We start from the raw sequence: 27,321 nt of genomic DNA on the forward strand, positions 1-27,321 counted from the left end.
CTGAGTTTTGTAGTTTTAACACTACATATGCACTAAATTCTAGTAGTCACAGGTAAATATTTTATTTAGTTTCATATTATGGGCTAGGATGTGACGTAGCAGCCATGAGCTTGTTCACTGTATCACTGATCAAAGTCAACACCTAACATCGCAATTTCGACTTTATCCAGTAGAAATTTTTCATTGGCGGAAATAAAATAAATTCAAGATAAGACAGCCTCAGCAGAACAATAATCTCTCTTTACATCTGAGGGTTATGGACCAACAAATAAGAAAAACTGACTGACTTTTCTGTAAACTTACATTATCTCAGCATGGAGCTCATCAAAATTAATGTCCTGACTCATGGTGACTTTATTCTCTCTCTGAAACACCTTAACATATAAATCAGTCCATGACGAAATGGTACCCCAAAACAAGAATTGCACAGGGGAAGTCTTGGTAGTATTATTACAGGAAGGGGAAGAAAGAAAATTAAAAATAATTGACCCAAAATGTTTTGACAGTATTTTGCAACAATCTAAAAAAACAGATTATTAGGAATCAGGACAGACAACCGAATACAAGAGCAGGAAGGGGTTATATTCAGCACTTTCTTACTTGTTAGAGTAACTTTCCTGAGGTCACCTTGCAAATGCATTTTACTTATTGGATAACTGGTCGTACAATGAGCTTTCCAAAAATTAAGTATATAAGCCTATTAATAGACCACTAAAATTCTACAGAAGCAGAGCAAGAGGATCTAGAAACAAAATATAAACAGTATATTTATAACACCTTTATTTACATTTATGTATAATTTAGTATGCAAGTACAGGGAAAAAAACCACACGTGACAGTTCAAAGTTTTCTACAAATTGAAAAATAAAATGCTATGCTTAAAATTCATTTTTTGCCTCATTGGTCTGTACTAATTATTTACAGTGTTCGGTGATTATAAATGTCCATAAATTATCTATATAAACATGATTCACTCCGTCATAGTATAATAACTGCTATATGAAGAAATAAAATACAAAAGATAAATACAAAATAAAAAATACAAAAGGTAATATATTACAATGTATACTTGTTATACAAATTTCCTCAGATCAGCTACTTCGAAGTAGACATGTCCTCTTTGCCTGAGTTATTGTTTCAGGCAGTGTTTTTGACCTGAAACATTAAATTTACAATGAAAATATTTTAGTAATTTGATATTGCACAAATAAGAGAAAACATCTGCATAAATATATACACATAAAAAATAAAACTACATTAAGTGTGCAAGTGAACCAAGACACTATTATACAGAGCATCTTAAGAAAATGTGATTGATTCAAATAATTTTTGACTTGCAGCAGCCAGTAAGCTATACTGCAAACTGGATTTTTTAGAAGTTGAAGTAACGTTGTGTGTGTCACACAGAAGCATTACAGGATTGCTGATATCCTCAATATACATAAATAATTTATCATGTATGGTCATTCATTAATGATATTGTTTTCAGAAAAACATCATCAATGACTGGCCATAAGTAAATGTAGAATGATTTCAACAGCATTTCCGCTTTGTGTACTGAATGACAAATCTGAATGTGTATAATGAAAGATACTGCTCATAACAAAAATGCGGAACCCAATAATGTCCGATTAAAAATTAGGGGCCAATTTCTGAAGCTGACTTCATTTAAATATTTAGCGATTCTTCTAAACAAAGTCTGTGGTGCTCCCAGCCTGTTGCAACTATTTTGATTTGACACCACTTCAACAGCTGGCTTGCAGTTGCACTCAGAATACTGCAACCTCTCCACTTCAGAAAAATCAATTTCTGGCATTAGAACACTGGCTGCCTCCGTGATCTAGTGTTTAGTACTCTCAACTATAGAGATCAGACATGCGATCGTACAAACACACAAAATATGTAATAAGAAGTGAATGGAATATTTAAACTTGTTGGTAGGACACTAGAAAAATCACACATGTCAACCCCTAGAATACTGCTTCAGAATTTGAGTCCCCATCAAGTAGGCATGACAGCAGACATCAAACTTCAGAAATGTTCACCTAAAATTTTAATAATTCAGCACTGCCTTGCAAAAGAAGAATGGACACTTCAGGTAATATTTTAAGGCAGATCGTTAATCTCACAAAACAATGCTGCATGAATTTCATAAAGTGGCATTTTCAGAAGGCTGCGAGCAATCCTGATGTCTCCTTTGCATAAAATGATCTACATCCTCTTCGACTGTGAAAATAAGACAACTGCAACAAAACAAGGCATGCAGAAAGTCTTTTTCCCCTCTCTATAAATGCAATTGAATAGGGCTAAATTGATAATACTGGTACACAATAACCTCACATGTACTGTGCTGTGGCATTCTGAGTATATATTGATATGTAGAAAACCTTTGCTTTTTTCTACACAAGCTAAAAGGAACATGTAGGCACGGATTTAAATAATACTGGAAAAGAGAGAGAGATTCAAGTTTATTTCTCAAAATAAACTTGGGACAGTCTCTTACAAAGTTATTCTTCTATTAGCTACAAACATTTGAAAAAAATAACTCAAAAAACACATTCCCATGTGATAAGGCATCATTGCTTTCGCTCTGCTTTCCATGTAACTGATTATAGGTGAGAAGACATAAAAACCATATCTCAAAATGATTTTATATGTATTTATTAAACAAGTTTGTGTCACAATATTATGTGAAACACATTATCAACTGTCTTATTTCTGTTTTATGACTAGCGCATGAAGCAACATTCCAAAAGCAGCATCTTCATTACATTAGGCATACATGTCTTACTAGAAATCACCACACTTATGTCATGACCAGTGACCACACAGCATTGCAGACCTCTGACTCCACCAAGTTAATTAAAATTTAACTGTAAGGAACAACGAATAATAAAAAACTAAGTATCATGCCACATGTCAAACTGAAGTTGGTTACTTCTGTATCAGCCTTTCTCGATAACAGATGCTCCGATCTCTCTGAATATGTGAAGTTAATAAGCAATATCATAATGAGAATATTTACTGGTGACGGACTTCATATCGTATATGAAGACGTTAATGGATTTATTGAGAATTTAAATTCATACCGTGGCAATAAATGCTTAAATCTTTATAGAAGCAAATTATGGTATTTAATTTCATTAGGACAACTTACCAGAACAAGTGTCTCAAAGGTTCAAAGAAAACCTCTAAAAATGAGTTATCGAAGAGTAAAAGTTCCACATATGTAACAATGAATACATCTTTATTCTTCATATGGCTACAATGAACCTGCAAGATGATTTAACTACTTTGTAACAATGGGGGAAGCAGATGCAAACACCACAGAAATTCAGTCAGTCTCTGCCTGCCTGCCAGCCAGCTCGTCCAAGCTCTGATCTGCCTAGCAACTTTCATTGCCTTAAATTTACTTCAAAATTTACACTGCACAATTCATTACTGGGCTCTCAGGCACTGAATTCGATGGTATCACTGAAAGAGCATATGTACATTTTCTTCAGGTAATGACAACATCACCACCTCATCGGAAGGTAAGTGCCACCACTCAAAGCAACACCAGAGAGCAATATCAACACCTATTACTTACGGAAAACCTTAAACTGATTAACAGAGGTTTACAGCGTAATGGACTTAATGGGCAATGATGCAGGGAAGGGACTCCTGCTTACTTTCAACCACAGTACAAACCAGCTACGAAATTACATGCCAAACTTCACACAGAATTTAAAAAAAAAGTATATATATATAACAGCTATTAAGCGGTCGACAAATTCCCTGGCACAAAGTTCTGCTGCCGGAGACTGCATCCAGCTAAATCATTGGGAGCCAAGAAATCACTGAAGTCGTGACTGCAGGGTGAATTTTCATTATCTGCTGGGCAGTGTGTGTATGAGCGACAGCCTAACAAACACTGTTGTGGCAGAACACGCACATAAAAGGTTATAATTAGGCAAGCTTTCAGAGCCAGTGGCTCCATCTTAAGGCAGTAGGGTTGAATGGGAAGGGGAAGGAGTGGAAGAAAAGGGCTGGCGGGGTCTAGGAAGAGGGGTAGATTTTCGGAACACTCACCACCGCAGGTCAGGGACGATATTCCGAACAAGATGAGAAGGAAAGACCAATTGTTGAGGACTGCATCAGACGAGATTTGAAAACCTGAGAGCTTAAAGGAAGACAGGAGAATATGCAAGACAGAGATAAGTGCTTAAACATCGTGTATGAGTTAATAAGAGCGAAAAGCTAAGTCCATTGTACATAACAGATTTTTTTCCTTTCATCTAATAATTTTTTCTCTTATCATACAGATCACTCAGTCATTACCTCTTATTAACCATTGTCTGTTCTCATGATTTCCATATGAATTTTTCTGATTTTTCCCCCTTGTTTTTCTTTCTTTTTTCATCTTTTATCCTCTCTCTGCTTATCTTTTTTGCCACTCCCACAATTCCTAACACTCCAAACTGTCCTCTCTTATCATGATTAATCCCATCTCTTATTACATCTGTTCTTTCTGAAAGCATGCCTTTTGCATTACCAAAACTAAGGTCCCACATTCTATTTCTTGAAACTCCAAAAGGCGTAACAGTGAAAGTCCCTGTTTCCGAATGTAATCCTACTCTACACAGGCTCTTTTACAGTTTCAGATACAGCAATCCCTGCTCTTACGGGGATAATCTGTGACCTATATGCCTCACCATGCAATACCTGTATTATCTTAGATTCTCACTTTCAGTCCTAAACCTGCATTTGATCATGCTGCTTTGCTGAAGGACCTACTTTCCTTCACACATAATGTCAACTGGAAATATCACTTTGCAACCCATTCCCAAAATCTTTCCAACAGCAAACCTGACATTAAACCCTGCCCTGAACAGTTCCAACCATGATCCCAACTTGATCCACCATCACAACCTCAAAAATCACCCCTTACAAGCCTTCAAAGAATTCCTCACATCCACTATTGCTTCACAACCCTTTCTCAACTCCCTACAACAAGACACTAACCTGTCCTCTGCAGAACTCCAGGATCTAAGTTCCCTAGAAGCTGATGACTCCATCGTTATCCTCCCAGCAGCCAAAAGATTTATCACTACGGTAGTTGGCCGAAAAGAGTATGTTAGTAAAGGTCTATGCCAGCTGTCTGACCCCTCTACATACAGTGTCTGCCATCAAAATACCAAATCCCTTTGATTTGAACTGACCTGCAGTCCCTCTGTAAAACCTCAGCCTCCTCCACAAAGACTAACACCTCAATCCATAGAACTTCTCACCCCACCCAAACCACACATCCCTCACCTTTTACCTTATCCATAAGATTTACAAACCTACTCAGCCTGGCTGTGCTATGGCTGCTATCTTCAAAGCACCCACTGAACATACATCTGCCTTAGTTGATCAACACTTGCAACCCATAGTACAAAAACTTCCCTCCTATATCAACGATACCAACCATTTCCTAGATTGTCTGAAATCTGTGCCCTTGCTTGTCACCATTGATGCCACCACCTTCTACACCAACATCCCCCATGCACATGGTTGATCTGCTTCTGAATATTCCCTGTCAGCACCCACATGATTCCAGACCTATGACATCCTTCCTATTCACCTTAATCAACATTATACTCTCCAACAACTACATAATTAAGGAGCAGCCATACAAAGAGATAAGGGGTACTGCCTTGGGAACGAGGATGGCTCCTTCCTAGACCAACCTTTCCATGGGTTGCTTGGAGGGGGGTTTCCTGGGATCTATAAGTCTTCACCCCTGGTTTGGTTTAGATACATTGATGACATCTTTACTTTATGGACTCAAGGTGAGGCTGACTTCTCCTGGAATCTCTGAATACCTTCTCCCAAGTAAATTTCACATGATCCTCTTCTGAATCCTGTGCCACTTTCCTTGATGTTGATCTCTTCCTCACTGAAGGCCAGCCACATACTTCTGTCAACATTAAACCCACCAACAAACAACAATAGTTACATTTCATTTCAACAGTTGCTATCCTTTCCATATCAAACATTCCCTCCCATACAGCCTTGGCATTCGAGGCAAATGTATTTGTTCGAATGCAGACACTGTACAGCAATATACCACTATTCTCACCTCAGCCTTCACCTGACAATTACACCCCCCCCCCCCCCCCCCAGCCTCATTTGGAAGCAGATATCCCAAGCAATCACATACAATCCTGGTACTGTGGATCCCTCCAAAACAACACCTTCGGAGCACACCGCTGTTCACTCAGTATTTTCTTGGTCTGGAATATATTATTCAGCTACTTCGACAAGGCCATGACTTTCTAAAATCATGCCCCGACATGAAATGAAATTACTCTGGGATTTTACCTGCCCTATGCATCCTCCTACTACCACCTATTCCAGCCTAGTAACTGGCAAAACATATACTATCAAAGGGAAACTCACCTGTGAAACAACACATGTCATAAACCAGCTGTTATATATACATTGTTCAGCCTTTTACATTGGCGTGACTACCACCAAGTTATCAATTAGGATGAATGAGCATAGGCAGAGGATGTATACTGAAAACATACATTATCTTGTTGCAGAGCATGCTTTACAACATGACCATCATGATCTCAGAGCCTGTTTCACTACACACACCATCTAGATTCTTCCCCAGACACCAGTTTCTCAAAACTCCGCAGGTGGGAACTAGCACTACAATGTCCTTGGTTCTCACCACCCACCTCGTCTTTATTTACGTTAAATTCTTCCATCTTAGTATTTCTTCACAGCAACTACTCTTCTTCACTCCATTTTAGTTTTCTACATCTTTCATTGTCTTAACTGTCTATTTTTTGCCATCCTCTCCCACCCGTGTTACATACATTGCACTTAGCTTTTGACTCTCATTAACTCTCACATGATGTTTCAAAAGCAATCTCTGTCTTGCGAACTACCCTGTCTTCCACCTTGAAAAGCTCTCAGATTTTCAAATCCCACCTGATGCAGTCCCCAACTATCAGTCTTTCCTTCTCATCCCGTCCAGTAAGTCTCCCCTGGCCCACGATTCTGGGTGACTTTCCCGAAACCCGCCCCTTTTCCTAGACCTCTCCAGTCTTTTTGCTTCACCCCTCTTCCTTCCCCTTCAACCCTTCTAACTGAAGGAGCCATTGGCTCTGAAAGATTGCCTAATTAAAACCTTCTTTTATGTTTTTTGCTGCTGATTGGTGAGTAGATTTTTTATCCATCCAATTAAATTATTTGGTCAAAAATTGATTGCTTTCATTGGTATACTCATTGCTGTGAAAGTTATTACTGTTTAACAGCTGGAACACTAGTAGTCCAAGCAGTAAGAATGTCTGCCGTCTCTTAATGTTACACACACCTGAAGAATAGTGTTAGTATTTCATCATATCTCTATGTTGTAGTCTTTAGTCCAAAGACTCATTTTCTGAACACCTCCGTGGTAGTCTATCTTATTCAAGCCTCTTCATTTGTGCGTTAAGTACGACAACCTATATCAATTTGAATCTGCTTTCTGTATTCATTCCTTAGTGCCATATGGTAAAGGTCAAGTGATGTAAGCATTCCAACATTAGTAAAACAAGTTTCCACATGACTGTCATTAAATTCACTATGCACTGCTATGGCATTCATATTGGTAAAGCTATTCATTAGAATGATGTCCCTAATGTTTTGTATCTCTCACAAGTTGACTTCGTAGGGATCCAAAACAATGGATGAGTATTTAAGAATAAGTCACGAGGGGGTTCTAAATACTGCAGTTGCAGACACTATACTTTTCTCAGACTGCATCAAGCAAACCACACTTTTCTATTTGCCTTTCCTGTGCCTTTCTTTCATAGCTCACACTGATTCAAAAAATTAGTCTGAGATATAATCAACTCCAAGATATCGCTAACATAGTAATAATACTGGAGTTTTTCTTGAATTAGTAACAATAACTACGCAATACTACTTTGGACAAAAATTACTTTGCTGGCAAACAAAACACTGATTATTCTCTCTAGTAGAACTTCTCATGTTCTATACAAGAGTGTCCAGAGTGCCCGTAAATATCCCCCATCCTTTTCTTCTGAGTAACACAATTTCACATTTTCACCTAAGGTAATAATAGGGCTTCAGCAACAATGTGAAAACTTGGAGTAACATATATACACTGCTCAAGAGAAATAGGGGAATAGGAGTTTAGATGTCTGCCATACTCCACTGAGCAATAACTGAGGACTGCTTATACCTTCATCTCTCACAGATTAAGAATGCAATGAATCATTGTTACGTCCTTGACCATTTACGTAATAAGAATTGAAATGTTAACCGATGTCAAAAACAAAGTGGAAACTATCATTCATCTCATCATCCTGGATGTGGCTCATTGGATTTTGATAGCTGGAATAATGTGTGTGCCGTCCACGAGCAGTGCCTGCCAACTATGTGGCCTGCTCCACGTAAGTCTATGGAGACCACACTGCAGGATCCATTCTCATTCTTCAATGGGAGCCCATGGGAGTTCTTTGCGAGTCTGGAGTGGAACAGGATGACCACGAAACAAGTCTGCCAAGCATGACCCACACAGCACAATGGGGTTTAGATCGGGACTCACCGACAGCCATTCCTTTACTTAAATGTCCGGGCTTTGCATGTGAACCTTGCTGACACCTGTCACATGGGCAGTGGCATTAGAAAGAATTAGAGGCCATCATTGTGTGCAACAGCCACCACAAGGCCCAACAGGACCTGTTCAGTGTACTGCCTGGTAGTAACGTGACTGTGGAGACTGACAAGATCCGTATAGCTGTCAACACTGAAGCCTCCCCACAATATAAAAAAAAAAAAACATTTGACTGTCTCCGCACATGGAAATGGCTATCATCTTGTATCAGAGGATATCTGGACTTGTTAGTGAGTAACATATTTTGCCAGTGACAAATTTTAAAGTTGACATGGGAATGACAGAACTATGGCGAGCTGCAAGATGATGCGTCAAGTGGGGGTATGCTAACAGGAGTCTGGGTCATATGGTCCATCTCTTAACCTGTTCATTTTATTCTGATCAGGCAATGGCAGCTCCAGTGGCCCTTCTTAGATTGTTTTGAAGTGCTCTGGCGGTATCCGTATGATGTTGCAACATAGAGATGGTCAGATATCTGTCTTTACGTGGTGTTTGTAATGTGTCTGTGACCTTGACCTGTCTCCATGTAGTGTTTCCACAACCTATTGATGACATGGAGAGGCATTGGCATCTGCAGCAACACAGCCAAAAGTCCATCCTTTTTGGATAAAACAGATTGCCCTTGCAACTTTCACCGCATTAAGGTGGCACACTGAATTTGCTTGGTTGACTACAAAGTCCTCAGAGGGTGACTGCCATCTGAGTACCTCACTGGGAAACATTGGGACACCGGTGCTCACTTTCTTCTATTGGTCACCTGACACTAATGCATAACAAAGCCAACAGATGACAATAGATCTCACACAGTGGATGTTGGTACACGTGTTCCCCTAATTCTTTTGAACAATGTACTATGAACATATTCTACAGATGTGGCACACTACTAAAAATCAGTTCGTAAGCTAACAAGATTACACTCATATACCCACTCCTACAATTTTTTGTATACCTTCCAAATAGAGAGGAACTCTGTTTAACAGAAATTGGGGTTTTCTAAATGTGTGCTAAAAGTGACAGAGAAACTAATGATGCACCAGCCGATAAACTGTAAGTGATGAGATATAATCTTGTGAAGCATTACAAATCAAAAAACCTACATAAATTGTGAAATTTTCTTACTCTGCGTCTTAGAAATTTGAACAACAAAATATGGTGTGATTAGGGGTAATACATGATTGACATGGTTTAAAGTACACTGTGCTGCTGTCTACATATCAGTGGTTATTCCATATCATAAATCTGGATTACTATATTATTATGTCCTGAATGAAATTGAAAATATAGTTTGACCAAATACTGCAGATCTTAGTAAGGCGTTACTGAATAATGACTAGAGGCCACAGCAAAGTAATTTAATAGGGTTAAGAAAGTGAGAGCAATCCCAAAAGGCACTCCCAACACAAAAGTGCTACAGCAAAATAAAACTCAATGTAATGTGCGCTGCCTCTCACAAATGAGCAAGTTTACATATCATCAAGGCATTAAAGACAGATATTAAAGCACATGTTTACTCATTGCATTGCAAGTATAAATTCATATTCTCCATTTCTTATTGGACTTCTGATGATCCTCTTACTCTTCGTCACAACCTTTGTTTTTACACCACGTTTTACAAAATCTGGATTCAGGCTAAGAGCTAAAGTAACTACTATACATCACAAAAATTACCCATAAATGCAGTTTGGCGGCGCACTGACGATATTTCTGTGTCTGCTAGCTGCAGGTTTTCCCACTTGCTGGTGATTGGCAATGCCTAAAACAAATATTTTTCTTTTATTATTCAGTTTTCGTTACTTTCCAGAATAAAGTAGTATCAGTTTCAGAATAACCTTACTGCATTAATTAATCAACAGTAACCAAGACTAATTGATTTTGGCAATAAGATATGAAACAATATAATAATCAAACATTAAAGAAACTGAAATTCAGTGAACAGAGTTATGCAAGCATTGTACTTAAGCAAATGTAAAAATTGTGGTTCCAGTATTGGCGGTGGTGGTACAACTAAAAATAAGAAGCCAAAAAAGAAGTTCTGTTATTAGCTCTCCCTTAATAGACTGCACGATGATCACTTGGTTTCAGAAAATTTTTCCACCGAGGTACACTAATGACTAGTTTTATTTCTATTAATTCCCCATATGTCAAATTACTAAATGGGATTTAAAAAAACACACTAGCTTTGTCTATCTAGTGCATTCTACAAGTAACTCAGCTGCAACACTGAGGGCTTTAAGAGTAACTACAAATAAACTGGGTGTAACCAAGAAATATTTCATTTCACTTACTTTAAAAGGAAATATAAAACAAGTTCATGTGAAAAGAAAATGAATACAGCAGTTTAAATCACAAAAAGAGACAGAGAGAGATAGTTCTTTGCAAAGACAGATCCATCAGAGGTAGGCAAAATAAATTATGTGAGTTTTACAGCAAAAGTGTGAACATTAAGTTTGCGAAACTAATCATACTATTAAATACACAGGAGAAAGCCAATAGCTGTGAAGTGGAAAATTAGATGCTTCCACCAAGGGTAAGAACTGTCAGCTAATGTGACAAAAGAAGAAATGGATGCTGAACTAGAAGACATAGTGGATCCAGTATTAGAGGCAAAGTTTGGCACAACTTTGAAAGACTTGTGATCATACAATACAGAAACAACATAAAATTCATTCTGAATGTGGAAGAATAGGAGAACCTGTTGAAAGGAATGAACAGCTACTGTGCATATAGTACAAACCAAGCAAACCACAGAAAGACTGAAGTACTGAAGAGCAACAGAAATGAGATTAGCAACAATCTTATAAAAACTGAGGTCCACAAACTGAAAGAATTCTGCTACCTTGGAAGTAAAATAAGAAATCACGGATGAAACAAAGAGGTTTTACGAGAACTAGAATGACACTGGAGAACACATCATTCCTCGCCACAAAAAATACTGAACATAGGCATAAGTCATTAAGACATCCAAAGGCTTTGCAAGAGAAGATGTGTGTAGTAAAGATTAACTATGAGTAAATGAATGGACAGGATGACAGAAAATGTGCCATAACATTGGGAAATAACTGATACTAGAGGGAACAGTAAAAGGCAAAATTTGGACGAGGAAGACAGACTGGAATAAATACAACAAATTACTGATCATGTTGCGTTCATGTGCTACTCTGGGATGAAGAGATTGGCAGAGAAGAGGAAATTGTGGCAGACCACATCAAACCACACAGAATAAGTGTTTAGTTATGCAGTGTAAAAAGTGAATAAGAAAATCTCGTTTTCCATGTATTAGGACATACTGAGGGACAGAACTGGATACTGGCCATGATCTTCTACTAAGCAAAATGAAAATACTCGTTCAAGAAACAGTGAAAACAAGAACAACAGGCTCAGCGAAAGGTACAATTGTTAGAAAGTATATCGAGCACATTATACAAGGGTAATCCCAAACATAAGTTCTCCCTTTTTTTTTTTTTTTTTTTTTTTTTTTTTTATATATAAGTACATAGACCTGTTTATTTCCACAACGGTCTACATCATTTTACAGCTTGAATATTTAGCTATTTTTCAACATAATCACCATTTCTGTCAACACACTTTTGTAAATGCTGTGGCAGTTTCTGTACGCCCATGTCATACCAGCTCGCTGCCATGCTGTTCAGAAAGTTATGAACCTCTTCTTTCATCTCGTTGGTGGAGCTGAATTGCTTTCCAGCCAAATGGTCTTTTAACTTAGGGAACAGGTGATAGTCACTGGGTGCCAAGTCAGGACTATAGGGTGGGTGGGTGATTATGTTCCGTCAGCCCAGGTTTCGTCACCCATGACAATTGAGTCCAGAAAGTTGTCCTGTTCGGCTGCAAGGCTGTGAAGAAATGTGCGGCAAGCATCAACTCGTTGCCTTACGTGGTCCTCAGTCAGCATGCATACCGCCCATCTTGCGCACACCTTCTGGTAGTTCAATGTTTCTGCTAAAACTCTGTGAGTGGTTCTTCCGGAAACCTCAGGAAGCAACGTGCAGAGATCACCCAGGGTATCCGCCGATCTTCACACATGGTTTGCTCAACCTTCAACACTGTCTCCTCAGAAATTAACGGTCTCTCACTCCTTTGTTCATGGTTAATTTTCAGTCCGACCACCTGCAAACTCTCTACACCACTTACGAACATTTTTGACATCCATGCACGACTCACCACACACTTCTGTCAATTGGCGATGGATTTCGATTGGCACAGTGCCCTTTGCATTCAAAAACCAAATAACTGCGTGCAATTTGCACTTGTCAGTAACATCCAACGGGAGCTTCATTATCAATGGCTGCCAAGCCAAGACTGAGTGCCTCAGCGCGGTTTGCGCATGTTTACACACAGCATGTGATGCACTCTTCATAATAGTGTGACTAACTGCCACACAAACAGAGCTCTGTACTAATAAAAAATAGGAGACCTTACTTTTGGGATTACCCTTGTAGCTTGTTAAAGATGTGAAGAAACATGGAACACTGCTTGTTTGATACTATCAAAACAAACACACAAACACAAACACACACACACACAGTATGCCTGGTGAAGACAAAATGCATGTCGACGACTAAACACTCATACAATTAGTTAAGTGGTGTCCTTTACTTCTAAATTATTTACATTCTGCCAGAACTTACCTTACCACATTTCACTGCAGGGCTAAACTTTAGATCACACTGTTACCACACACGTCATTCATAAAATACTGTGTTTATACCTAAATACATACTCTGCAAACCAATTAAGTACATGGCACATAATACTTAGAATTGTCTCACATGACAAAAGTTTCTTCCTGCCATAACTGCTTAAGGAGCATGGGGAGAATTAATGCTTCTTTGCATGTGTGCACACTGTAACTAGCCTAGTCTCACCTTTGCAATATCTGCAGGAGTAATACGCACGGAGCTGAAACAGAATTTTACACTCTTCATGTAATACTGGTTCTTGAAACTTCAAAATAGGCTTCCATGGGATAATTTATGTTACATCTTTCTTCAAGCTTTTGCCGATTCAAACTTTTTAACAATCCCATGATACACGTGTCAAACAAACCTCGATTACCTTGCTCTATGTTGCTGCACCCAAAAGATATATCCTGATGGTAGCCAGGGGGTCTAAAACATTTTTCGAGAAATGATCTGTCTTACTGTTCGTTTGAGGCAGTTGGTTAACAATGTTTTCAGTATTGTCCTAAGATTGTTCTGTCTTACCACAAGTTGGTATGAGGGGTGTCCATAAAATAAGGTACCTTTTTTTTCCACAGTGTAAAACATGTTTATTTCATGAATGCATACATTTTTGGAAAGTTCAGACCTTAACTATTTTTTCTACATCATCACCACTGAGGTTAATATATTTTTACATACTGTGTATGAGCTTTTGAATGCCCAAGTAAAAAAAAAAAAAATAAATAAATAAATAAAAATAAAATAAAATAAAATAAAAAAATAAAATTCAGCCGCCAAGCTGCACAGATACCTAAGAACCGCTTTTTCCAGCTCTTCTCTGTCGCTGAAATGCATTCAACCCAGGTGTTTCTTATGTCAGGGAAGAGATCGTAGTCACTTGGGGCTAAGTTCGGGCTGTAAGGTTGGTGTTTGACAATACCCCATCCAAATTTTGCGATGAGCTCATTGGTGGCTTTAGTGGTGTGCGGTCGAGTATTATCCTGATGCAAATGCACCCCCCTCTGACAGCATACCCCCTACTCTTGTTCTGAATCGCACGGCGCAATTTTTGCAGTGTCTCACAGTACGCAGCAACATTGATTGTTGTTTTAAATATTACTGAGGATAGTTATGAACTACTTTTATCTGTGATGGACTTAAGTGAATGGGATCAACTATGGCTAACAGTACAAAGAACAATGACTGTATTTGTATTCAGAGCCATAAGAAAGTGCAGAAAATTTTGAAAGTAGTCAAATTAGTGAAAACAATAATGTGAAATTGGCCACAATAATGACCGTTATCCAACCCATAATTATGTGTGAAGTCATTAATAGAGGCACAGATTCAGGCACTAACAGCTTCCGAGTTTAAATAAGAATATCAATGCAGGAAATATACCCAGGCTGCTGAAACATGTCACTTCATGGACACTCCCAAAGTGCTGTAAAGTTGGCTATATAACTGAAACAAGTGAGGAAAGTGAGGCACTGCATCTTCTGAACCAATAACAGCACCGAACAAAAGCTGGTTCCGGTGTCAACACTACCACATTGCCAGCTACCGTGTAAACACTGTATGTTACTGTGCGAACACCTGCTTTTGTGTTACGTTGTGTTACCGCCTCAATTACAGTTTCTGTTTATTAAACAATGTCTCCAAAACTGCGTTGTTCACCAAGCGACGATCCGTTGCACTGTGGATTGCCATTAAACTGTCAGGGTTTGGAATTGTTATGAAGGACGCGCTAGTTTTGCGAGCAAGAAAAAGAATTTGTTTCTGTTCATGGGCACGTGCTGATTCCTGCTGATAAAGTTTTAGAGCGTACCTCAAAAACTCTAGAACTCAGTCAAAGAACAGTTATAAGGGAAGGGGTGCTACTTCAAGACTTACAAGACACTGAAGTAAACAGCATGGAAGAAAGCCTCTGTGAGGAAAAAACTGTGTGTTTAAGCACTCCTGGAAAGGAAAGAAAGTAGTCTCATCCTGTTACAGATATTGATTCTTTCCAATCTGATGCAATTCATCGGCACACATACGGATACGGAAAGAATACCCCACAATAGCGAAGTTGCTAATTTCTTTAAAAGAAAATGAACTTTTTTCAGGGACAAAATCACCACTTAAGATGGTATTAAAAAGTATGGGATTCCGTTTTAAGAAGTTAGATGGATGAAAACTGTTACTTGAGAAAGCTCAAGTCATTGCAGCTCGTACCATTTTCTTAAACAAAATTGTAGGAAAGGACATACACTCAGTCAAATGGTTAGATAAAACCTGGGTCAACACTGAAGAATCAGTTGAGAAATGCTGGACAGATGACATCAGCCAACAGGAAGGGGATCCTGATTAATTGTGGCCCATGCAGGAGCTTCAAACAGCTTTGTGCCTGAACTTAATTTTTTGACTGGGAAAAACCATTGACTATCATGAGGATATGAACCACCCACAATTTCTGCAGTGATTTAAAAATCTGTTGTTCCAGTTTAGTGTTCTGACAGGGTTTGTGATGGACAATGCACTGTAACATTCCATGATTTTAGATAAAACTCCCACCACTAGTGACTGTAAAGAAACTATGGTGCAGAGGTTAGAGGAGAGAGACATTGCTGTGGACATGAGCATGACAAAGCTGTTGTTATACTCGCTCATTAAACAAAATAAGACTGTGATGCCTAAATACCTTGCAGATGAAATTGCAAGCGAACAGGGTCACTTGGTAATTAGGCTACCACATTAACACTGCCATTTTAATCCAATTGAATTGGTTTGGAGTGAAGTCAAGGTGTACATTAGAAGTAACAACAAGACTTTTACTACAATGGAATTGGAAAGACTGCTATGTGAAAGGCTTTCTACTGTAGACACTATCTCATGGAGGAAGAAAGTAGACCATGTTGCTGAACTCTTAAGAGAAGCAGAGACTATAGACGGCATTATAAATGAAAACTAACAATTAATGATTTCTCTCAATGATGATGACAATGGTTTTGGCGCCGATTCCAACGATAGTGAAAGAGAACTTCTTGGAGCTGCACCATTGACATCGCAAATTGGCGAGTGTAAATGAATACAGAATTCATTATTTCTCCCTGCGATCGAGTAGGCTATGCCTGTTTTGCTTTATTTCTTTCTACGAGTGCGGGTAGCATATTACTCGGTATGCTTAGGTTTACATTATTATACGACTTTTACATGCAGCTATTACAGTAACCATTTGGAACGAGTTTTCATACATATTGTCGTTAACTTTGGGTGTTTTTATTTCCCAGTTTCATACACTATCAAACGCTTAGTATATGTTGTCATTCTCTCCACTGTTAGAAAAATGTAATTTGTTGCACTCACGTATAAATGTTGATTGTAGCTTACATTTACAAAACGTTCTTCGGAGTTGTGGGCGTATGCGGTGGCAACTATTGCAACCCCGCAATCGCAGTATAGCCAACTACATGCGAGCTATCAGGTGAGATTTTTCACTCATCTGGGTATAACCTCCTACATGAAGTATGGGATGAATTAAAACATACAAAAAATGAACTCTTTACTTAATTTTGCAATAGTGTGAAGTGCTCAAGGCAGAATTTCATGGTAAATGCTATAATTTCGGGGTTAAATCATCAGTGTTAAAACACAGTTCAAAGAACAAAAGGTTGAGTGTGAAAAAAAAAAAAAAAAAAAAAAAAAAAAAAAAAAAAAAAAAAAAAAAAAAAAAAAAAAAAAAAAAAAATGCAGCTGAAGTGTCTGGTGCGATCAGGAAGTAGAAATAAGGACTTGCTACTATACAGGGTGTTACAAAAAGGTACAGCCAAACTTTCAGGAAACATTCCTCACACACAAAGAAAGAAAATATGTTATGTGGACATGTGTCCGGAAACGCTTACTTTCCATGTTAGAGCTCATTTTATTACTTCTCTTCAAATCACATTAATCATGAGATGGAAACACACGGCAACAGAACGTACCAGCGTGACTTCAAACACTTTGTTACAGGAAATGTTCAAAATGTCCTCCGTTAGCGAGGATGCATGCATCCACCCTCCATCGCATGGAATCCCTGATGCAGCCCTGGAGAATGGCGTATTGTATCACAGCCATCCACAATACGAGCACGAAGAGTCTCTACATTTGGTACTGGGGTTGCGCAGACAAGAGCTTTCAAATGCCCCCATAAATGAAAGTCAAGAGGGTTGAGGTCAGGAGAGCGTGGAGGCCATGGAATTGGTCCGCCTCTACCAATCCATCGGTCACCGAATCTGTTGTTGAGAAGCGTACGAACACTTCGACTGAAATGTGCAGGAGATCCATCGTGCATGAACCACATGTTGTGTCGTACTTGTAAAGGCACATGTTCTAGCAGCACAGGTAGAGTATCCCGTATGAAATCACGATAACGTGCTCCATTGAGCGTAGGTGGAAGAACAAACTAAAATGAGCTCTAACATGGAAATTAAGCATTTTCGGACACATGTCCACATAATCTTTTCTTTATTTGTGTGTGTGAGGAATGTTTCCTGAAAGTTTGCCCGTACCTTTTTGTAACACCCTGTATAAGCAATAGGCACTGAGAATGTAAATGCTTTGTATTTTGGACACTGTGCAATGAGTTTGTACACCACAATTTACTAACACCAGCAAAGTGGCACACAGTAGTGTTGACAATATGGCAAAATTTAATTGCAATATTTGGAAAATGAGATTAATACAGTATTCAATGAATGAAAGAGTGAACTTGTTATCACAGCTGGATTCGTCATGTGTCACAGTTTAAAACAGGACTTCAGGAATTAAGCCAGTTCATGGGATATACCCAATGATATACATCAAAATGTTTTGAAAGACTTTCCCTGAAAAATGTTCAGAAAATCGGAAAACAGAAAAACATTTAAAAGATGGAGCTCATGTGTGGGGCAATAAAGCATTGGAAAAATGTAAAACTTTTAATGAATTTCAAACAGCTTTAGGGAACTAATACTGCTGACTATGAAAGCATCATTGTTTTTTGCACTGTAATGACACAAGCTTGATGTCATATAGGCCATATGCTGCAATACAATGACTCAGCAATGACCCATGGAGTGCACCATGCGTCACCCTCCACCTTACCATAACCAGGGAGACGACATGTGGTACTTATAACTTCTGTAGCCGCTACACCACAAGACTCATTTTAGAGCAAATAAATACTGGCCGTGTGGGCACCAGTTGAAGCAACAAGTTTCAAGAAGTCAATCGTTACAGTGTTGGCCTCTGCCATACAACCACAGGCACTCTGCCTTCTCTGATAGGATCAGCTCCCTGGAAGGGGGATCCAATCACTGCCTGATGGGCAGAGGGTCTCACTGAAATCCTTCTACCCATTGAGCTACTGGGTCTTGTCAATGGCAATTACTGCTAGCCAGGTGCCGGTGTCGCATTCACTCCCTGGATGTCAGCACATTTCACTTTTGATGTCCTTGTGGGCTCAGCATCCCACACTCAGCAGGTAGTGCAACCTGCCACACAAGACGTGACATTGATATGCCACAGGACTGACTATACAATGTCACACCAAGCCTGGCCACACTAAGCTGCTGGTGCCCGGGTTGAGGACTAACTTCCAGCACTGCCTGATGTGGCCCCGAAATGTACTATGAGCTACTATCTATAACAGAAGATTATACAGCCTTATGGCGGTTCCTGACTCTCCACCACCCTCCACTAAAGCATTCCCACAGATTCTACAGCAAGACAAAATTCAGGGAGTACCTGTTATGAAACATCCTGGGAGATTAAAACTATGTTTTGGACTGAGACTCAGGACCTCTGTCTTTCACTGGCAAGCGCTCTACCGAATAAGGTACCCAAGCATGATTCAATCTGTCCTCAGAGTTAGAGTCTCGGTACAGGGTACAGTTTTAATCTGCCAGGAAGTTTCATATCGGCACACCTTGACTGAAGAGTGAAAATTTCATTCTGGAGTGTGTGTCATATTGGATCACATGGAGAATATTTATCAAGAAAGGAACCAACATGATTGAGGGAATTTTGGCAGGAAAAATTGCAAGGCACATTTTTCATCACATGAAGATAAATTTCAGAGAAATTATGGACCACAAATTGTTCTGATAGAAGAGAAGATGATCCCCACAGAAACACAGATTACAGACAGCCCAGGGATGATTGTAATTGGTGTGAAGTGGATTACAGATCCTGGATCAAGAAAGAAAGATTAACACATGCCAGCCTGATCTTCACAGTTAAACTAAATGATGTTTTGGATGGGACTCTGTCCAAAACCAAAACTGCACTTAATGATTCAGCATTTGTCATTAATAATATTCAATGTGATACATATTATGATGTGATGTGACTTGGTGCAAGTGTGGGAAGTAATTACTGAAGATGTGCTGAACCAGTTAATGACTTCTTATTGTGTTATTGGTACTGATGGGCTTCTGGACAGCAGGTTTGTGCATTATTGAATAAAATTCATCTACAGTTAAGTGCGACTGCATCGATACCATTTTCTTCTGTGAGCAGTGTACATGTTATCAGTGCTGCGGTAAATACAAACAAGCCGATTAAAAACCAGATATTACTGAAGTTTTACATTGACGGTAAAAATTATGACCAAAGCTTCCTGGCAGTTAAGTCATTTTCTGTTGTGTGTATTTTAGGAACATACTGAATAATAGTGGATAAATGTGAAGTGCATTTTGCTGTGGAAATGTTATATATTCATAAAAGTAATGAGGAAGAGAAGTTGCATTTACAGATGTGCCAATATGGGAGATATGTGCATTGTGTGCATGACTTATGATTTATCAATGTGGATAAGGAGGGAGCTGCAGCTTAGATAATTGTTACTTATTATATTTGGGAGAAAGAATGCACCCACAATGAAGAAAATGTAGAAACTTTGTTGAATTCTTAAGAACATTCAAAAGGCATTTGATCTATCTGAATATCAGACAGAAGAATTAAATGGAGGTTACCCTATGGTACAGCCTTTGGGTACAATTGTGTATATTAACTTTTATTGTATCTAAGCAGAATACAGAAGTATTTTTTCTATATGGAAACCTGAGGTACACATTTGCGAATGTTCAACTTTTCCATCATGTGCAAGTGATGTCAACTGCTGGTTCAAAATGGTTCAAATAGCTCTGAGCACTATGGGACTTAACTTCTAAGGTCATCAGTCCCCTAGAACTTAGAAATACTTAAACCTAACTAACCTAAGGACATCACACATATCCGTGCCCGAGGCAGGATTCGAACCTGCGACCGTAGCGGTCACGCAGTTCCAGACTGTAGCGCCTAGAACCGCTCGGCCACCCCAGCCGGCCAACTGCTGGTCACCATTATTAATATATCAGCAGGTCAACAGAGCAATGTGCAGTAGCTTGTGGCCACCAGAATAAACAGATGTGGTTGGTTCACTATATTCAATTGTATAACTGAATATTGTTATGGTGCTTGTTAATTGTTGTACTTCATTTTAGTGTTCATTGCAATAAATATTATTTTGTAATTAGTCCATAAAATGAATCCAATTGTACAAAGTATGTTTTGAAAATGGGTATATATTTTTGTATAAATCTTGCATCAAATCATTAAAAAATCATCTAAGAGCATTACCACACGAAGAAACATTTTCCTTTCTTCAGAAAAAAATCAGGTCTGAAAGTAAAAGAAAATGACGTGTTCCACACTAAAAGTTATCCTGCGTCATATGCAATGCATGTTGCTGTAGATTTTGAAACTAAATGAGTGCAATGATAGAATATTACTGTGGTGCAATGATAGAATATTACTGAAATGTCAAAACAGCACAAGTGGTTAATAAACACGACAGATCTATCAGATTGGTATCAGATGCAAGTACAGTCAAGAAAATTATTCTACCACAAAGGGGGAAAAAGAAAGTTTAAAGGAATTGTTATGTTTTAAAGGGGCCAAAAACTGTACCAGCTTCGATGTCATGAGCAGTTTTTGGCAAGCGGAGCTAGAGGACGAAAGAAGGAAATAAACACCCTTTTGTATAATTGAATATTTATCAGTTTAAACTAATGTCATATGGATTGAACACATTTAGGGGACAAATTATTAAAGAAAATCATCACCTACATGGATGATTTATTAATCAGTTCTGAGTCATAGACAGACTCTGATATAATTAATAAAGTCCTGAAAGCTTCCAGAAACGGGAGTAACTGTCGATTTGGAGAAGAAGTAATCTGTGAAGAATAAATAATCAGATCAAGTTTTTAGGATACATAATCACAAACCAGGAATCAAGCCAGATTCTGACAAAATGGATGCAGGAAAATAATTTTCCTGACACACAGATTGGTTCATGAAATTTCATGTGAAATGCTAGATACCAATAAATTACTGCAACAGTATTTTGACACAGTGTCTCCTGGTCATAAAATAAACTCACTCACTCACTCACTCTCTCTCTCTCTCTCCCCCCCTCCCCTCCCTCCTTCCTTTCTTGGTCTAGCCTACTCCTTTTATCCAACATAGTTCTGCAACCAATTATATTACTTTACACTATATCAGCTACATTGTCACCAGTTTTCAATATATCCTCCTACCACTCGTTATATAAGTTAGTGCTGTAAATGCTAACCACCTGCATGTTCATCACTTCACCAGTAGAAGTAGCAAATGGTTTCACAGGTTATTAAATGCTGTTACTATTTTTATTATCTTCACATTATAATGACTACATTCCCTCAGTCTCTTAGAAGTATTGAGCAACAACTGATATCACTTTGAGCATCTGCTCTAAGGCTATGTATGTTTTGTGAAAGGTGTCCAGTCACAGTGTGCTGAATCTCCACATTGGTAATTTTAGTAGTTATTTCTGTCTATGGCAGGCAATTATTAGTCATCATGAATATTTTTGACATATCTGACCAACAACTGTTAAGTTCAACTTTAAGAAAACTATAGTTATACGATGTAAATTGTTAAAGAAAGTATATCTACAGCACTACTGGGTAGTTCTAAATTAAGAAAACGCATTTAGACCCAAATCAAACCCTCAAACTCAATTATTGTTATGCAAAATTCTATCCATTGCACTAATTTGGGCACCATAGTTGAACTGTATTGAATGTGGACATGTCATACATGTGATTACTTTGTTGCCATATTGTCTTCCTTAGACATACAGTTTCTATCAAAAATATGTACAGGACGAAATTTTGTTAGACTTTTTTTACTGTTAGCACACAAGGAATTGCACTGTGGCATACAAGTGTGAATTTTGCTTCACCCTGAAAATGCTTATGATCTTTATGCAGAAGATTTCAATAAAAATATTACACTATTTGTATACTTACCACTAAACGTAACAGGTGGTGAGACTCTTCTGGAGGGAAACATACTTTCTTGATTCTTTTTCATAGGTAATTTCATACTGTCATTTCTTTTTATTTTCCTTTTTGTGATATTGGGTGTATAAATGTTTTCCTTATTTAAAGTGCTGTTTTGCACTGATGGTGCTTTAAGTGAATTTTTCATTTTCCCCGTATTGTTCAAATGCTTGACATCAGAGTGACCAACAATGTCTGTAAACAAAGAAAATGTAGTGTAAGTATTTTTCAGAAATTTCAAACTATCTGTTAGTATTTTCTAAGTGTTTTATTTCAGATTATTACTACAACAAATTCATGTCTTAACAGTTTTAAATGTATATAAATAAAATAAAAATAACTATTTCCACAAATAAATATCTAACGTGTCAGAGCTACACAGTAAACAGGACACAGCTGTATGTTATGGTTATGATGACAACGATATTACAGTAAACTCTCGATTTTATTATTATTTATTATTGTTTTTGCTGCTAAAATTGTTCCTTTATGTGGGAGTGGTCAGCAGTGAACGTAATTTAAGGTTACAACACGATTGTGGTAAACGATGTGCTGCTCAAACACCTCAAGTGCTAGACTGTATTGTAACAGTGGATACTGCATTCATTTGGTTTCTGTTACTGTACAATGTCTGTAAAGCGAAAATGTGTTGTGCTGGTGATACAGCAGAAACTGGAAATAATATACTAACTGAAAGATGACAGAACTGATGAAAGGGAAAAGCAGTGAAGAGTCAAAGTGAATAAATAATCAAAATAAACCCTCAGACTAAGTCAACAAAGTTCGCAAAATGAATAGCAGTGCCTCTGAGAAACTAAGGGCAATGGTGGAAGTGGTACAGTGTCATTTTCTAATCTAATTCTATGGGTATCATCAGACTGAATTCAATTACACTTCATAACCATTTTTTACTTTTGATGGTGTTCACCTTATCTCTTTTCAAGACACCATCCATTCTACTCAACTGTTAATCCTTTGCTGTCTCTTTACAGAATTACGTTATTGGCAAATCTGTATTTCTATTACCTCTCCAACAAATTTTAATTCTGTTTCCAAATTTACCCTTGATTTCCTTTATAGTTTCCTCAATGTACAGATCGAGTACAGGCTACAACACTGCCTCACAACAGTCTCAATTTTTGCTTTCAGTTCTTAAGTGCAGTCTGGCATAGCCCACTCTACGTTATTAGCAGCTTACTCTGAATCTACAAATACTATGAGTTTACATTTGCCTTCCTTCAACATATCTTCTGGGATAAGTCATAGGTCAGTATTGACCCGTGTTCTTGCATTTCTCCAAAGCCTAGACCAATCTTCCCCGAGATCAGTACCTGCCAGGTTTTCCATTCTCCTGTAAATAATTCATGTCAACATTTTACAACCCCATCTTCTTAAACTATGGTTCAGTATTATTCACACCCATCATTAACTGCCTTCTTTGGAAGAGGAATTATTACATTCTTCTTTAAGTCCAAGAGTGTTTCACCTACTTGATATAACTTGCACACCATGTGGAATAATTTTGTAATGGCTGGCTCTCCCAAGGGTCTCCATAATTCAGAGGGACTGATGTCTATACTATGGGAGCCTAGTTTACACTTACGTCCCCCAGTGCTCTGCCGAATTCTTCTTGCGATACCTTATCTCCCTCTTCTCGTTACGTACTTCATCCCTCTTTCTATAACATTACCTTCAACTTTGTTTCCCTAATATAGACACTCTACATGTTCCTTCAACCTTTTCCTTCTTTGTTTAGTAACAGCTTTCCATCTGAGCTCTAAACATTCATACAATTTTTTTCCTCTCTCCAAACATCTATAATTTTCTTTCCCTAGTTATCCAAGTATCTAATCCTGTGTATTTGTACTATAGCCTTTCCTAGCTATCATTTTCTACTTTCTGCCAATTTCACTTTTTAGAGATCTGTATTCCTTTCATTTGCTTCATTTTTATATTTTCTCCTGTCATCAAATTCAATATCACCTTTGGTATGTATGGATTTCTTCTATGAATTGTATGTTTACCTAAGTGATTCTCTTCTGTCTCCCCTACTTCATCTCTCAAAGCTACCATTTGTATTCTATTGTAAAACATTTCCAGGGGCAGATGTGGTCTCTGACCACAATCTATTGGTTATGAACTGTGGACTAAAACTGAAGAAACTGCAAAAAGGTAAGAATTTAAGGAGATGGGACCTGGATAAACTGAAAGAACCAGAGGCTGTTGAGAGTTTCAGATAGAGCATTAGGGAACGATACACAAAAACAAGGGAAAGAGACAGAGGAAGATACAGTAAAAGATAGTAGAAAGATACAGTAGAAGAAGAATGGGTAGCTTAGAGATGAAATAGGGAAGGCAGCAGAGGATCAAGTAGGTGAAAAGACGAGGGCTAGTAGAAATCCATCAGTAACAGAAGATATATTGAACTTAACTGATGAAAGGAGAAAATATAAAAATGCAGTAAACACAGCAGGCGAAAAGGAATACAAACGTCTCAAACATGGGTCAACAGGAAGTACAAAATTGCTAAGAATGGGCGGCTCGAGGACAAACGTAAGGATGTAGATGCACGTATCACTAGGAAACAAGATAGATACTGCCTACAGGAAAATTAAAGAGATCTTTGGGGAAAAGAGAACCACATGTATGAATATCAAGAGCTCAGATGGAAAACCAGTCCTAAACAAAGCACGGAAAGCAGAAAGCTGGAAGGAGTATATAGAGGGTCTACACAAGCATAATATACTTGAGGGCAATATTATGGAAGTAGAAGAGGGCATAGATGAAGATGAAATGGAAAATATGATACTGCTTGAAGAATTTGATAGAGCACTGAAAGATCTACGTTGAAACAAGGCCCTGGGAGTAGACAACATTCCATTAGAACTACTGATAACCTTGGGAGAGCCAGCCGTCACAAAACTCTTACATCTGATTAGCAAGATGTATGAGACAGACGAAATACCCTCTGACTATAATAATTCCAATCCCAAACAAAGCAGGTGTTAACAGATGTGAAAATTACTGAACTACCAGTTTAGAAAGTCACAGTTGCAAAATACTAACACGAATTCTTTACAGACGAATGTGAAAACTGGTAGAAGCCGACCTCAGGGAAGATCAGTTTGGATTCCATAGACATGTTGTAAGACGCGAAGCAATACTGACCCCATGACTTACCTTAGAAGACTGGTTAAAGAAATGCAAACCTGTGTTTCTAGGATTTGTAGACTTAGAGGAAGCTTCTGACAATGTTGACTGGAATAATCTTTCAAATTCTGAAGGAGGTATGGATAAAATACAGGGAATGAAACACTTTTTACAATTTGTACAGAAACCAGATGGCAGTTTTAACAGTTGAGGGGCATGAAAGGGAAGCAGTGGTTGAGAAAGGAGTGAGGCAGCCTATCCCCAACGTTATTCAATCTGTATACTGAGCAAGCAGTGAAGGAAACTGAAGAAAAATTTGGAGAAGAAATAAAAACTTTGAGGTTTGGCGATGACATTGCAACTCTGTCAGAGACAGCAAAGGACCTGGAAGAGCAGAATATAAGATGAACATCAACAAAAGCAAAACTAGGATAATGGAATGTAGTCGAATTAAATATGGTGATGCGGAGGGAATTACATTTGGAAATGAGACAATTAAAGTAGCAGATGAGTTTTGCTATTTGGGGAGCAAAATAACTGATGATAGTCGAAGTGGAGAGGATATAAAATGTGGACTGGAAATGTTTAGGAAAGCATTTCTAAAAAGAGAAATTTGTTAACGTCAAGTATAGATTTAAGTGCCAGGAAGCCTTTTCTCAAAGTATTTGTATGGATTGTAGCGATGAATGGAAGTGAAACATGGATGAGAAAAAGTTTAGACAAGAAGAGAATAGAAGCTTTCAAAATGTGGTGCTACAGAAGAATGCTGAAGATTAGATGGGTAGATCACGTAACTAATGAGAAGGCACTGAATAGAATTGGGGAGAAGAGGAATTTGTCGCACAACTTGTCTAGTAGAAGGGATCGGTTGGTAGGACACATTCTGAGACATCAAGGGAGCACCACTTTAGTATTGGAGGGCAGCATGGAGGGTAAAAATCGCAGAGGGAGACCAAGAGATGAATCACTAAGCAGATTCATAAGGACGTAAGCTGCAGTAGTTATTTGGAGAGGAAGAGGCTTGCACAGGATAGAGTAGCATCGAGAGGTGCATCAAACCAGTCTTTGGACTGAAGATGATGCCGACAACAACGACAACATGAAACCTCCCTGTCTCCTGCATGTATACAACCATCTTGCACAATCCTTAAACCAAGTGTTAGCAATAATTAACTTGCGCTCTGTGCAGAATTCTACCAGCTGGCTTCCTCTTTTGTTCCTTTCTCTCACTCAGTCCATGTTCTCTGACTGCTTTTCCTCCTCTTCTTTTTTCTGCTATCAAGTTACAGTCCCCAATCACAATTAAATTTTCTTCTGCTTTATCTATCTAATTTCTTTCATCTCATCATTCAGTCTTTCAGTCTCTTCACACGCAGAGCTAGGTGGCGACTGTGGGTGTTGGTTTTGTCAGTAACTTGGCTACAGTAACGCATTTGCTGTGGTATTCATAGTAGCTTACCCA

General features: G+C 38.3%; 1 protein-coding gene across 3 annotated transcripts in view; it reads right to left on the reverse strand.

Annotated features, from left to right (window-relative positions):
* Positions 1-797: 797 nt before the first annotated feature.
* The window catches only part of LOC124795369 (kinesin-like protein KIN-5B), a 143,300-nt gene continuing 116,776 nt past the window's right edge, over positions 798-27,321 (reverse strand). For all 3 annotated transcript variants that reach the window (XM_047259372.1, XM_047259374.1, XM_047259373.1), the window contains exons 12-14: positions 22,677-22,904; positions 10,328-10,412; positions 798-1,155 (exon numbers count right to left, since the gene is read on the reverse strand). In XM_047259372.1, the coding sequence (XP_047115328.1) occupies positions 1,092-1,155; positions 10,328-10,412; positions 22,677-22,904 (377 nt within the window). In that variant the 3' untranslated portion in view covers positions 798-1,091. The remainder of the gene's footprint in view (positions 1,156-10,327; positions 10,413-22,676; positions 22,905-27,321) is intronic.

Source organism: Schistocerca piceifrons, chromosome 4, assembly GCF_021461385.2.
Source record: "Schistocerca piceifrons isolate TAMUIC-IGC-003096 chromosome 4, iqSchPice1.1, whole genome shotgun sequence".
Classification (NCBI taxonomy): Eukaryota; Metazoa; Arthropoda; class Insecta; order Orthoptera; family Acrididae; genus Schistocerca; species Schistocerca piceifrons.